The following is a 14,149-nucleotide window of genomic DNA, read 5'->3' as shown; positions in this document are numbered from 1 at the left end:
TAAGCTGCATTTGGCTTGAAAAAATGTGTGGCCGTGGGAGCATCCGATTCTGAGAATGTGCAGACTGTGCTAACTTCCAAGTGATGTCGGAAAGAGCGGGAATGAGTAATGATTATTTTCTTTCTTTTTGGAAGGTGCCGATTATTCAAGTGGTGTACTCCTCTTTCTCAAGCTTCTACGACCGATCCAAGCAGCTGTTTACGTCAGGTACGCAGTCAATGTGCTCCAACAATACTTACTATGTTGCTTTCTTTCGCACAATAATCCTCTCAAGATCTAACCCTCCTGTTGAGCATCCTTAGAGTTCCTACCTGATTGTTGTTATTACTTTAGGTGTTGATAGCATTCTTAATATGCTGGTTTGGACCATAAACCTTAACTTTTTAACAAAAATCCATTTTACCCTGTTTCCTTGCCTTGTATACCCAGAAATGCGCTTCTTGTTGAGACCAAATTCCTCCATTAGCCACACTCACTCATACCGTCCTTAATTTTACTCCTGTATAAGCACCTGCCCGTCTCCCTTTCTTTTCCTTAATACGAGGATAAAAGGCGGCATTCCGTAAACCTTGGAAAAATCACCTGTTTTAAAAAGAAAACTTACATACATCTCCATAGCGTATAGAAGCACTTCCCATGATTCTGTCTTTTTCAGTAGTGGCGCCACTGATAGGTAATGCTCTTAAGGCAGCTGCTGCCTCACCTCACCTCATGGAATGGCGGCTCTGTCTAAGGTACTACAGCAATTATTGATCAGTGAGAGAAACTAAATACCCCGGTGGTGAAAGAATGTAATTGTGCGAATGTGAAAGGTCCATAAATACTGCACCCCCGTTAGGTGTGCACACACTGCAGTACTTTGATTCAGTTTCATTCAGGTTACTGTGACTCCCCTGGGGCAGAGGAAGGTGACCTCAGCAGTCCAATGGGGCTGGTCTTCCATTTTCAAACACCCTCTGACTGGTGACCTGGTTCTTCCTGGCCATTTTCCCCAGGCCTTCGTGGGAGGGTCTATCTGACTGCAAGTCGGTTGTTCTGACAGCCGAAATGTCTAATATTAGGGCATGTCCTGGGTAAAGGGGTCTCGGTATGGTGGTGTCCACGTGGGAACATACCAAGTCTAATATCTGAGCTTGTCCTGGGTCAGCGGATCTCGGTATGGTGGCGTACATGTGGGAACATACCGAGTCTAATATCTGAGCCTGTCCTGGGTCAGGGGGTCTTGGTATGGTGGGGTCCACGTGGGAACATACCAAGTCTAATATCAGAGCCTGTCCTGGGTCAGCGGGTCTCGGTATGGTGGTGTCCACGTGGGAACATACCAATTCTAATATTAGAGCCTGTCCTAGGTCAGCGGGACTCGGTATGGTGGCGTCCATGTGGGAACATACCGAGTCTAATATCTGAGCCTGTCCTGGGTCAGGGGGTCTCGGTACGGTGGGTTCCACGCGGGAACATACCGAGTCTAATATCTGAGCCTGTCCTGGGTCAGGGGGTCTCGGTACGGTGGGGTCCACGCGGGAACATACCGAGTCTAATATCTGAGCCTGTCCTGGGTCAGTGGGTCTCGGTATGGTGGTGTCCATGTAGGGACGTAACAAGTCTAATATCAGAGCCTGTCCTGGGTCAGCGGGTCTCGGTATGGTGGTGTTCACATGAGAACATAAAAAGTCTAATATCAGAGCCTGTACTGGGTCAAGGGGTCTCGATATGGTGGCGTACACGTGGGAACATAGCAAGTCTAATATCAGAGCCTGTGCTGGGTCAGGGGTTCTTGGTATGGTGGCGTCCACGTGGGAACATACCAAGTCTAACATCAGGGCATGTCCTGGGTCAGTGGGTCTCGGTATGGTGGTGTCCATGTGGGGACGTACCAAGTCTAATATCAGAGCCTGTCCTGGGTCAGCGTTTCTCAGTATGGTGGTGTCCTTGTGGGGACATACCAAGCGTAATATCCGAGCCTGTCCTGGGTCAGCGGGTCTCGGTATGGTGGTGTTCACATGCGAACATAGAAAGTCTAATATCAGAGCCTGTACTGGGTCAAGGGGTCTCGGTATGGTGGCGAAAAAGTGGAAACATAGAAAGTCTAATATCAGAGCCTGTCCTGGGTCAAGGGGTCTCGGTATGGTGGTGTACACATGGGAACATACCAAGTCTAATATCAGAGCCTGTCCTGGGTCAAGGGGTCTCGGTATGATGGAGTAAACGTGGAAACATAGCAAGTCTAATATCAGAGCCGGTGGTGTACACATGGGAACATACCAAGTCTAATATCAGAGCCTGTCCTGGGTCAAGGGGTCTCGGTATGGTGGCATAAAGGTGGGAGCATAGCAAGTCTAATATCAGAGTCTGTCCTGGGTCAGTGGGTCTTGGCATGGTGGTGTACACGTGGGAACATACCAAGTCTAATCTCATAGCCTGTCCTGGATCAAGGGGTCTCGGTATGATGGCGTAAACGTGGGAACATAGCAAGTCTAATTTCAGAGCCTGTCCTGTGTCAAGGAGTCTCGGTATGTGGCGTGAACGTGGGAGCATAGCAAGTCTAATATCAGAGCCTGTCCTGTGTCAAGGGGTCTCAGTATGGTGGCATAATGGTGGGAACAGAGCAAGTCTAATATCAGAGCCTGTCCTGTGTCAAGGGGTCTCGGTATGGTGGCGTAAAAGTGGGAACATAGCAAGTCTAATATCAGAGCCTGTCCTGGGTCAGTGAGTCTTGGTACGGTGGTGTGCACTTGGGAGCATACCAAGTCTAATAACAGAGCAATTTCAGGACCAGTGGGTCTTGGTATGGCGGCGTCCGCATTGGAACATACCGAGTGTAATATCACAGCCTGTCCTGGGTCAGTGGGTCTCGGTATGGTGGCGTCCATGTGGGAACATAGCAAGTCTAATATCAGAGCCTGTCCTGGGTCAGCGGGTCTTGGTATGAGGGCGTAAACGTGGGAACATACCAATTATAATATCAGAGCCTGTCATAGGTCAGCGGGTCTCTGTATGGTGTCGTCCATGTGGGAACATACCGAGTCTAATATCAGAGCCTGTCCTGGGTCAGGGGGTCTCGGTACGGTGGGGTCCACGTGGGATCATACCGAGTCTAATATCAGAGCCTGTCCTGGGCTAGGGGGTCTCGGTACGGTGGGGTCCACGTGGGAACATACCAAGTCTAATATCAGAACCTGTCCTGGGTCAGGGGGTCTCGGTATGGTTGCCAAAGTCAGTTAAATGTGCACCATTAAACGCCATGAAAATGGTTATTATGAATACATTTTATTTACAGCAGTGAGAAACATAAGCAGTACAACCTGAAATATTGTATAAAATCATTTTTTGTGCTGAACAAGGTAGCAGTGAGTAAGTGGTGTGGATGGGACAGAGATGAGGACAGTGTGGCAATCAGCTTCACCAAAGAGGAGGATTGCCCAACACATTCTAAAGGAAATCAGGAACATCCTGTGAAAGCATTTGCTATTTTCCTAACAGATTAAAACTTGTGTTCCCTTTTACATTTAAAATTGCTGATTTAGTTATCTTAGATGTTTATAGTATAAAAGGTTTAGCTTTAGTTCTGGGCACACCCTTTCACACACATGGAAATGTTGCTCATGCCTGCAGCATAAGCTGAAGACGCCGGTCTACGGGGGAGTTGCTGAGCCATCAGGAGGAGGCGAGCGCACTCCTGATGGTTTTCGTTCTGTTTTTTTATGGACTGTGATGTTCATATCTAGTCTGGTGAGCTAGTGAATAAAGTGGGAGATAGGAAGTTGGAGGAGTATTTTCAAAAGTTTCATAATTAAAAGAAAGGTGGCGGTTTGCTTCTACAGTTGAAGAAAAGGTCAAAAAGCAAAAAATTATCCCTCCCAACCCCCCCCCCCCCCCAAACGTTTTTTGCGAGTCACCCAAAACAATCAAAATAAGAGTTTGTTTCTAATAAACCTACAGCAGCTAACCGCCCAATGCACAAAACACCCATTTGCCAGTGACACTGGAAAAAAGGCAATCTAGTAAGAGTGAAACATTGTGGGCAACGTAACTTGTGCGTTGCATACCATAGCTGCCACATTTAAGGGATTTTGCGAATTTGATCCATATCCACAGATTAGTTTTTGCTGTGTTCTTTTCCATTGGAAAACATCTACCTAGTAATCTAAATATATATAGCTATAGATATTCACTGAAAAAACAAAAGGTTTTAGTAATGTTATAGTTACGTGAACATTTCAGCAACAGTCTATAGCTTTAAACTAAAAAAAAAAAGATAAGCCTGAACATTCACCAGTTATAGTTGTCTGAAGTAACTGTTTCTCGAGCGCTAACGTTTATATAACTTGCGCTTTTGCCATGCACAGTGTTGTAGTCAATTATGTCATTTCAGATATTGCAGTGATGTCATGTGGCATGTCATGAGTGATATAATATGTGAGGTGATTAGCAGTGCATGGCGAGAGCGCAAATTATAGTTGCTTTAGTGCTCGAGTTAGTTACTTGAAATAACTATAACTGGTGAATTTCAGTTTTTTTTCCCCTCAATTAAAAAGTAACGTTGTCACTGAATTTTTCACCTAGCTATAACACTACTTTAATCTTATATTTTTTTTCAGTGAATTTCAACAAAAATGTTTAAATATAAAGTAAGGTACAATCACAGTCCCTAACTTTAACGTCATTTTAGCCTTTGATTTTTATAGTGAATTTATAGGAGTTTAATTACCATAAAGTAATATTTAAATACCATTTGTAAAGCCAACCCTATGCCACGCATGGCCACAACCCTGCTGGCAGACAATACCCTCATGCACACAGCGTTTGGCTGTGTGTGCCGTGGGGTTGTCTGTATGTCAAACTTCCCTGTGGGCAGCCAACCCACCACCGCGCACAGCCTTCGGCTCCTGACGTTCATTTATTATTCACTATTTTTAAAAAAAATATACGTTGTTGTGGGAGTTCTGGTGCCCACCCAGGTCAACCACACCACAGGGGTCGTTGGGGGGCAGCCGGGGGAACCCGCGCCCCAAGTCGGCTCTCCTTGAAGGAGCGAGCCTTTTAAAAGTTTTTAGTGGGTGCCATGCCCAGCACCCACGCTGTAGAGGTCATTTGGAACGACAGAAGGTGCCCCAAGAACCCCGCGGCCCCAGCCAACTCCTTGCAGAAGCCCAGTGTGTAGTGCAGGCGAGAGCAATGAGTGCTGGGGCCGCAGGGACCCTGCGACTCCCCACATGGCCCCCAATGTTATGTTTTGTGGGTACCCCCAGTGGACACCAGGGCACCAACTTATAATTAATTTGGCTCTGGCGGTTGGGGTCCCCATGGCCTCTTAAGGTCTGGGGACGGAGACCACATGTTATCCGCCCCTATAATTAATGAATGGCCAGGGGGGACGGACTGCATGCCCTCCTCCCCTAATATAACACTTCTTGGCTCCGGAGTACGGGGTCTCAGATGGTTGTCCTGGCTCTGGGAAGGGTGCCAGGTGCCCTATACCCTAACAATACATTTTATTGTCCCAGTGAAATGAAGAACCTGAGGCCACTCTTGACTTGGGGAGGGGGCCTCACACCTCCTTCCTTTTTAATGAAGGGAAGGTCCCGGGGGATAGGTTTCCCTAGGGCCTATAGATACTCAGGGAGGGGATCCATGCACCCCCTTCCTTTAAAAAATAAAATAAAAAAAAGGTACAGGGGGTTGGGGTCCTCAGGTCATGCCCCCTTCCCTTTTTAAAAAGAAAAGGCCTTAGGGAATGAGGACCCCATAGTCAAGAGTGGCTTGGGGAGTGGGGGTGGGGTTTGTGCACTACCCTCCCCTTTATTAATAAAGAAGGCCCCAGGAGATGGGGCCCCCAGGACCTATAGAGGTATGGGGCGGGTGGCCATGTGCCCTCCTCCCTTATCAGTAAGAAATTCAGCACTGGGGGATAGGGTCCCCAAGACCCATAGAGGGTCGTAGTGGGGGGCTTCAAGCCCTAACCAACGTGGAATTTGTAATCTACACGTGGAAGGGGTGGTTACCTCATTGAAGCATCTTCCATTAAATCCTCCCACATCTAGCTTCCCAATCTTTCAACCCTTGTGTGAGTTAGATAAGAGGTCAAATAAATTATGTTGTAATTAGCGCTGGTTAATACACAGCCTTATACTCGTGCTGTTCTATTAATTATTGTATTAACAGCTTCTCTCACCATTTTTATTATTTTAAGCTTCTGCTTTGCCTATGTGAATGGCTAAATTTGACCCTATATGTTATATTTAGTGCTGAGTCTGGAATAAGTAAAATTGTAAACAAAAAAGAACGCTGTACAGTAATATTTACGGACACAACATTTTTTTCTTTTGAAGCTTGATAGCAAAAAGTTAAGGATTCTGAACGAGTTAATTATTTTGTTAATTTCCCTTAATGGCTGAATAAAGTCTATAGGTTGCAATCTGTATTTTTACAATAGAACGCGTTAGCAAGGAGTCCTGCAAAGGCGCACTCCTCTACAGGCCCGCTGGAAACAAAGCAAATTTTACCAACAAACTACCTGAGACGATCATACCACACGTTCTGGCCTCTGGTAACTTTCTCCTATTAGGGGATTTTAACTATCACGCAGAACTACAATCACCAGCCTAAATGCACTAGACCTAAAACAGCTGGTGACAGGTCCTACCCACACCGCTGGTCACTCCTTAGATCTCTTATTCACAAATTCGTCCCATGTAGAGATTGACCAGCTACTCCCAGTCCTATGGTCTGATCACCATGTGATTAGGTTTCACATACATGGGAAACCAACTCAACCCCAACTCGGGAAAGAACTGAAACTGAGCAGACCTTGGTATAAGATAAGCTTAGAATATTTTTCCACTCATTTCATCCACCTCCCCCTTACGGAGATTACTCAGCCCAACAAGGCAGCAATAGATCTGGAATTTGCAATCAACAAGACCTTAGACACTATTGCCCCAGAAAGTTAACTAGATGTCCGAATAAACTCTCCCCCTGGTTTACCCCAGACCTAAAAACTACCAAACTCGCTGTCAGGACAGCTGAACGTAAATGGCGACACAAAAAACGTTATAGACCGACAGCACTACAAAACATTGCATCTGCGCTATATGGACAATATAGCTACAGCCAAAAAAGTTTATCTGGGGGACAGGATAAACCTGGCTGCAAATTCCCAAAAAGAGCTATATAAATTAGTCAAGGAATTCACGAATCCCCCTTCATGCCAGCCTACACTCACTGAGACCCAAGAATGGATCGATTCCCTCTCATCCTTTTTTATCAACAAGATTAATGACATCCACAAACTGTTTCCCCAACCGACCGACACCCCACCTAAGCAGACAGCTAATAAGTTTCATCCTATGCACACCACTGTTCTTAATGAATTCCACACATTCACAGAGGAAGAAGTAGCCCTCACTATAAACAAAATTAAATCTGGATCACCAGCCGACACGGCCTCCTCTCAAACCCTATCCAAAATCGCACCGGCCCTCCTCCCAAACCTAACCAACATTTTTAACCTCTCACTATCTCAATCCACCATACCTTCCCTCTGGAAAGAGGTCATAATCAGACCAATCCTAAAAAAGCCCACAGCCGACCCTAAACAGCCTGTCAACTACCGAGCAATGTCCCTCCTGCCTCTTTTCTGAAAACTCATGGAATCTTTGATCAACAACCAACTATATAAACATCTAGAAAATAACAAGTTGTTGGATCCTTCCCAATCAGGATTTCAGGCTTTTCATAGCACCAAAACAGCCTTACTCGAGATAGTGGACAAAATTCGGCTTGCCCTTGATACAAGACAATCCGCCATCCTGATTTGACTTGATCTGTCGGCTGCCTTTGGAACGCCTAGCAGAGGTTGGTGTTGAGGGCTCAGCACTACTTTGGATCAAGAGCTACTTGACAGATCGGTACTTCAAGGTCCAAATAGGATATTTTTCTTCTAAAAGCCAGCAAATTGACAAGGTAGTTCCTCAGGGATCCATATTGAGTCCCACACTCTCCAATCTATATGTGTCCCCGCTGGCAAAAATAATCAAAGCACATGGGTTTGAAACAGTGTCATACGCTGATGACACGCAGCTGCTAATCACCCTAGGGCCAGATCCCACGGATACCAAACTTAGATTCCAACTGTGCATGATGTTCATAAATGACTGGATGACAAACAACCACTTATTACTTAATGCAAGCAAAACCGAAATACTGCTCTTTGGTGATGCAAATAAACAGTGAACAGATGACTGCTGGCTGCCGGCCTTGGGACCCTGCCCCCCGCCTAAGTCAGCAGCCCGAAATCTGGGGATAACATTAGATAACAAACTCGTAGTGCGTACCAGCTACGAGCTAATGCGCAATCTTAGGAAAGTCTTCAAATGGATTCCCCTTCCCTCGCGCATGCCCTTAGTACAGGGAATATTCATGAGCCATCTAGAATACGGTAATGCACTACTCGCCTCCATAAATGAGGACCTTTTGACAAAACTTCAGGTCCTGCAAAACACTGCGGCCAGGCTGGTCCTAAACCTCCCTCCCCGCACCCCCTCTGCGCCCAGCTTGAAGACCTTACACTGGCTTTCCATTGAAAAACGGATCAAATTCAAACTATACTGTCTAGTCCACAAGACCCTTAACGGTAACGGGCCAAAATACCTAATCAATAAGCTGATAAAATACCGACCGACTAGGACCCTTCGCTCTACCAGCAAGCATCTCCTAACAGTTCCAAAAGTCCGAACAGTAAGGAAAGGGAACAGATCTTAATCTAAAATTGCCCCTTAAACGTGGAACTCTTTGCCTCTATTCCTCAGACTGGAACCGGATCATCATAGGTTCCGAAAAACCCTGAAAACCTGCTTTTCTAGTTCTGCCTTGTCCCCTTGTCTGTCTTCTCTGAGTATCTGCTGGCGCTTTGAGACCTACGGGTGATATATGCGCCTAACAAATACCAAAAACCATACCATCCCATACATATATTATTGAGCTTTTGGCCAACAGACTTCATCCATTAGTCTTTTTAATTGTCATTCACATTTTATTACCTCTCACCACAGCATACTGCATTGGGTTCACTTTATCTATTTGCTTCTTTCGCTTTGAGTGACTCATTTTAATGTTCTTCCTCTAATGACAAAGCTCATTCTAAGTGTGCTTTTTTATTTTAAGTTCTGTGAATTATCTTTAAAAAGCGAGAAATAAAATTGGCTGCTCTTTGGGTGCCTAGTCACTTTGGGCCATATGTGCGAATCATTTTTGCCGTTGCAAGCTACCTGATTTGCAAGATTGGACCGTTTGCGACAGCAAAAATGCTTTTCCAAATGTAAAAACATCCAAAATGCAATTCTCCAGAATCGCTGCAGTTTGGGTGTAGAAATCGCTATTTGGAAGGGGTGTGTTTATGGCAAACCTTCCAAATAGCGATTTCCAGTGTTAAGTGTCAAGGTTTTGCGGCAAAACCTTGATATTTTACCACCAACTAAAACTTGGTGGTAATGCCTTCGCAAATTAGAAGGGGTCCATACGGGACCCCTTCCCCTTTATGAATGTTGGAAAATGTTTTTTAAGAGTTGAAATTCCTAAAACTGATTGAATAAAAAAAAAAAACTGTATTCATAGGCAATCACAAACATGGTGGTCTGCTGAGCTCAGCAGGCCAAACTGAAACCTACCTCATTAATATTCACGAGGTAGGTCGATTTGCAACCCACTAGGAATCACAAGTATGAAACAAAAAGTTTATGCATAAGGAATAGCAATTTCCAAATAGTGATTCAGATAAAATCGCTATTCCTACTCTTTGTACATCTTCCCCATGGTGGTTTGTTTCCCGCTTCATTTTTAATGGTTCTGTTATAAGGTTTTTATGTGACACTGTGTTTGCCTGCAGTTTTGAGTGGATGTTGGCGTAAAAATGCTAAGTTACCAAAGCGCCCACCATAGGTTTGCATTAAAAAAAAGCTGATGTGAATGATTTACTAGGGATGGGGTCTTTTAAGTAAAAAAACAAGCATGTATTTGGATAATGGATTTTACGAAGTCGAGAAGAAGACAACAAAGAACTGGTTCTTAAATAATTAGTGCAGATGATGCAGTAAACTGCCATTGCTTCCACCTTATGAGTTGGCCTATCTACAGGCAGTATTTCATGAAACAGTTTTACTTTTCACAATCCATCTCCTCGGGTTTAATTAATTTCTGGATCGTTAGATTTTGAAGAGCTCTTACCCTTCATTTGTTGACACAAACAGAAATCAACAATCAGTGATTGTAACCAAAGCCCTTTTCATTTGTTTTGCAGAATAGGTGTTCACCCTGAATTGGGGGTAAAACGTCGTACATGTTAGTGAAAGGCATTCGTAAATTGTTGAATTAATCAAAGGCCTGCAGCAGTTTACAAAATCACAGATTTCTTGCTTCATCATTTTTATACTCCAGACCACTGAAAATATGTGATTCTGCGCCTGTGTCATTTAGCGCATAATTATACCATCTTCTGCATAATTTGTGGATTTTAACAAAAATGTTGTTTCTAGCTCAAACGGATCAGAAGTTACTAAAAACGCTGCGACACGTGTTGCTGCCCAGGGGCAGATCTTTCCCACAAAGTGGCAGGTCACCTTTCGGTTGTAAATTGCTATTTTTAAGTAGTGACCTGATGCTAATGAGGTGGAATCTTTGCTCAGACAGTGTTAACATTGTAAAAAATAATAATGACAAAGTAGTGTAGTATTACTGCTACAAAATATGTCACATTATACTGCATAACGGGCCTTTTCCTGCCGCATGATTTAGTCAACCCTGCCGCATAATTTTGTCTTTTCCTGCCACCTAAATCCTATAGTCCCTAATTATTATGTATTGTAATTAGCCAGTGCGTTTGTCTTTGATATGTAAGTATCATTCTTACTGTTGTAATATAAGAGTATACCGCCACCTTCTGGAACAATTGTTTTTTGCTACAATTTCGTCAGGTCTCGTTTAAAACAGTGCAAGAAGCCCGAACTTGCTTTAAGATTTTTAGATTTAATTTTAGGGTCTAAATAGGTTCTCATCAAAAGTCTCGTTTATATTCAGCCGCATCTGGTTAGGGATGGCCTGTCCATAAGGCAAAGAAACAAAGTGGTCGACTAATACGTCGGGTTAAGCAGAGTGCATAATTCAAAGAATAAAATCAAAAATTAAAAAAATATATAAATGATAAAAAAAAATCGGGCGTGCTGATTTCATTCTTTACTCTGGGTTCCAGTTGCTGATGGCTATTTTAGGGAAGTCTGTTGCCATGGTACAAAACAAAGTTCATGATCGATTCTGTCACCTATGCACATGTTGTCTTTACATACTTCCTTGTGCAGAAGGATGCCTTTCGCGCTCGGTTCTGGCTTCCTCTCCTGAGGGGAGAGACTCTCTGGCCCCCCACCTTTTGTCTGCCGAAATGCTTCCTTGGCAGCGTGTACAGGACCAGTTTCACATTCCACACTGCCTTCCTCTCCTCAGGGTAGAGGGTCTCTTGCCTCCCGCATCTCTGCCCACAAAGGCGTTCCCACGTGCCCAGTCTGTGCCCTTCCCCAATGGACGATTTCTTCTGGCATTCAGCATTGGCCCTTGATGGGCATTAGTAGGGCTTTCCCACCTCCTCTTTCTTTGCTATGTGAACCGGAGGACAACCGTGAATTTAGAACTGGTAGGAAGGAGGCAGTCACAGCTGTTATGGGATTGCAGGCACAGTGAATAATTCACAGAGGACCCCTACAACCTCCCCCTGCTGTCCTCCCCTCCACGGAACAGAGACACATGCCCTCCTCATTTATCATATTCAGTTATGATGAACAACTCAGTCTCTTCACATTTTTTCGTGTGGTTTCTGGTACCCACAGTCTTGCTTTTATTCTGTCATAAACAACACTACCGCGGGCCTCCAGGTGAAGGGACTGGTAGTAGGGACGGCTCCTACACATGGGCGCAGGAGCATTGCCCCACTGCTTTCTCTCAGTGCAAGAAGCAGACACATAAAATAATAATATCTTTAATTTATTACCATTTTATGTTTGGTTGTAGAGGGGCGGAGCTGCTCTGCGAGCAGGGGAGGGGTGATGTGCCCACTCCTGCCCTGAGTGCGCAAAGACTATTTGATCGGCCCTCTGGGGTTGCCCAAATCAGTCATGCACACTCTGCCCTTCTCCATACAGGCTACTCTAGATCGGTGTTTCCCAAACTGCGGTTTGCAAGCCACTTTGGCGGGTCGTAAAAATCCATGGAATAAATGAATACGCCTTTAAGTTTTGGATTTATCCTGTCACATTTGCTGCACTTCAATAACAGAGGTCAAATGTCAGGCTATGCCTTCTCACACATTACTCCTTATATTTTACTTTTTAACATAGGGATTGGTGTTTACAAACTCCTCTCGCTTTGCAGTCAAAGAAAGAAAAGTAACGTGAATTATGTAACAACCTTGCTGGGGTACAAGGTGTGAAGCAAAGGCGGTATCATGCAATTTTTTTGAAATGCATAACAAAATGTAAATACCTGTAAATGAAATGTATACATTGAGCACTTAGGAAAGTAAAAATGAAGCACATTTTTTATAATCCTGAAGTGTGATGGAAGCAAATATTTCAATTTTGTCAAAACAAATCAAAACACTTTACTCAGTGATGCACAAATAATAAATATTGACTGAAACCTGATTTCCACTCATTATAATTTGTGCACAAGATAGCTTTATCAGTAAAACTGTATGTCTGTGCAAATTTAGTGGTCATTTCGATGGAAAAAGTACTGTCTGTAAATGGCAGTGTGCTGCCACACGATGTATTATTTACATTTTTTTTTAAATCGCCCGCCTCATGTCAATTAAAGTGTTCTGTAAAGTGGGTCCTGAAAAGTGTTCTGAAAAGTTTGGGAAAGACTGCTCTAGATTATAAAATCATGACTACAAGTATCAGAATATAAAGAAACAAACCTGCACTGGTCTTGCTACCCATACATAGACCTGGTATCTATTAATGTTGTGGGGTTCAAGAACAGAATGAGCTACAGCAGCAGTACAGGACTGAGATTTTGAAGGCGCTTCTGCATTAGAACATGAACCAAGGAAACAGAAATCTCCTTTTTAGGTCTCGCCTGTCGATGCGCATGCGCATCGAGCAAGCGAGACTATGGTGGCTTATCCACTCTTTATCCAACTTGCAAGGAATCGTGGCGATTCCTTGCAGTGCACGAGAAATTTAAGCTCAATGCGCATGCGCATTGAGCTTAAAAGCGCGTGCACATGCCCCCAGCCGCCTGCCTTGCCTACTCTCCCAGCTGGTGCCGTTCCACCCCCTGCGGCATCAAAGGCTTTCACGGCCGGCCGGCCATGCTTTCAGTTTCACGACCGGCCGGCCGTGTGAAGTACATTTTAAAAGCCCGCTCTCCCTGCTCCGCCCCCTGCTCCGGCCGAGACGCATTTCTCCTCCCTCCTCCCCCCTCCTAGGTCAGTTCCAGTCCACCTCAGCCCAGTAGTTGATGTACCGCCATCATGGAATCCCACTGAGTGCTTGTGATAATTCCTTGCTGCTATTTTCTTGCACGGTTTTTGAGTTTGGAAATCGGTTAATGGTGAGATAAAAACAGCAGCAGATTTTTTTAGCATTTTTAACGTACATATGGGGATTAGCTTCGCCCACCCACTCCCCATATCTCTGCCACATTAGTTATAGTCCCATTTTGTGTCACTCAAATTTAGATATGCCCTGACCCCTGCCAGCTGCCAGGCCCCTGCTCCGCCCCCTCCCCTGCCCGCCGTGTCGCTCCAAAGCAGCCTACGGCCAGTATAGATAAATCTGTAGCTCTGAATTCGCAATGTATAAGCACACCGATGATTGGGGAATACTCCACAGTCTGAGCAGAACTTTGAAGTATCTATATTGTTACTTTTCATTGAAAAAAGCGTGAGTTTTGCTTTTTTTCTTCAGAAACATTACAATAATTTGCAGTTCACGGAGTTCACAGCAAAGCGTCCAACCCTAAAAGGGAGTTATTAATGTCACAACTGCACGCAAGTGTGCTTCGGCCGATTACTGTGCATTTTGGGAGTTGCACAGATGACTGCTCAAGAGCGTGAACATTTATTGCTTCATCAACGCTGAAAGCAGTTGCTTTAGGTGCACAA

At 44.5% G+C, this 14,149-nt stretch overlaps 1 protein-coding gene across 1 annotated transcript in view; it reads left to right on the top strand.

Annotated features, from left to right (window-relative positions):
* AGPAT2 (1-acylglycerol-3-phosphate O-acyltransferase 2) overlaps positions 1-14,149 on the top strand; it is a 492,970-nt gene that overhangs the window by 437,493 nt on the left and 41,328 nt on the right. The window contains exon 5 of the mRNA XM_078641925.1: positions 135-207. Within this exon, the coding sequence (XP_078498051.1) occupies positions 135-207 (73 nt within the window). The remainder of the gene's footprint in view (positions 1-134; positions 208-14,149) is intronic.

Source organism: Lissotriton helveticus, chromosome 5_1 (genome assembly GCF_964261635.1).
Source record: "Lissotriton helveticus chromosome 5_1, aLisHel1.1, whole genome shotgun sequence".
Lineage (NCBI taxonomy): Eukaryota > Metazoa > Chordata > Amphibia > Caudata > Salamandridae > Lissotriton > Lissotriton helveticus.
The sequence above is the reverse complement of the archived record's forward strand: the minus strand, read 5'-3'. Positions and strand labels throughout refer to the sequence as shown.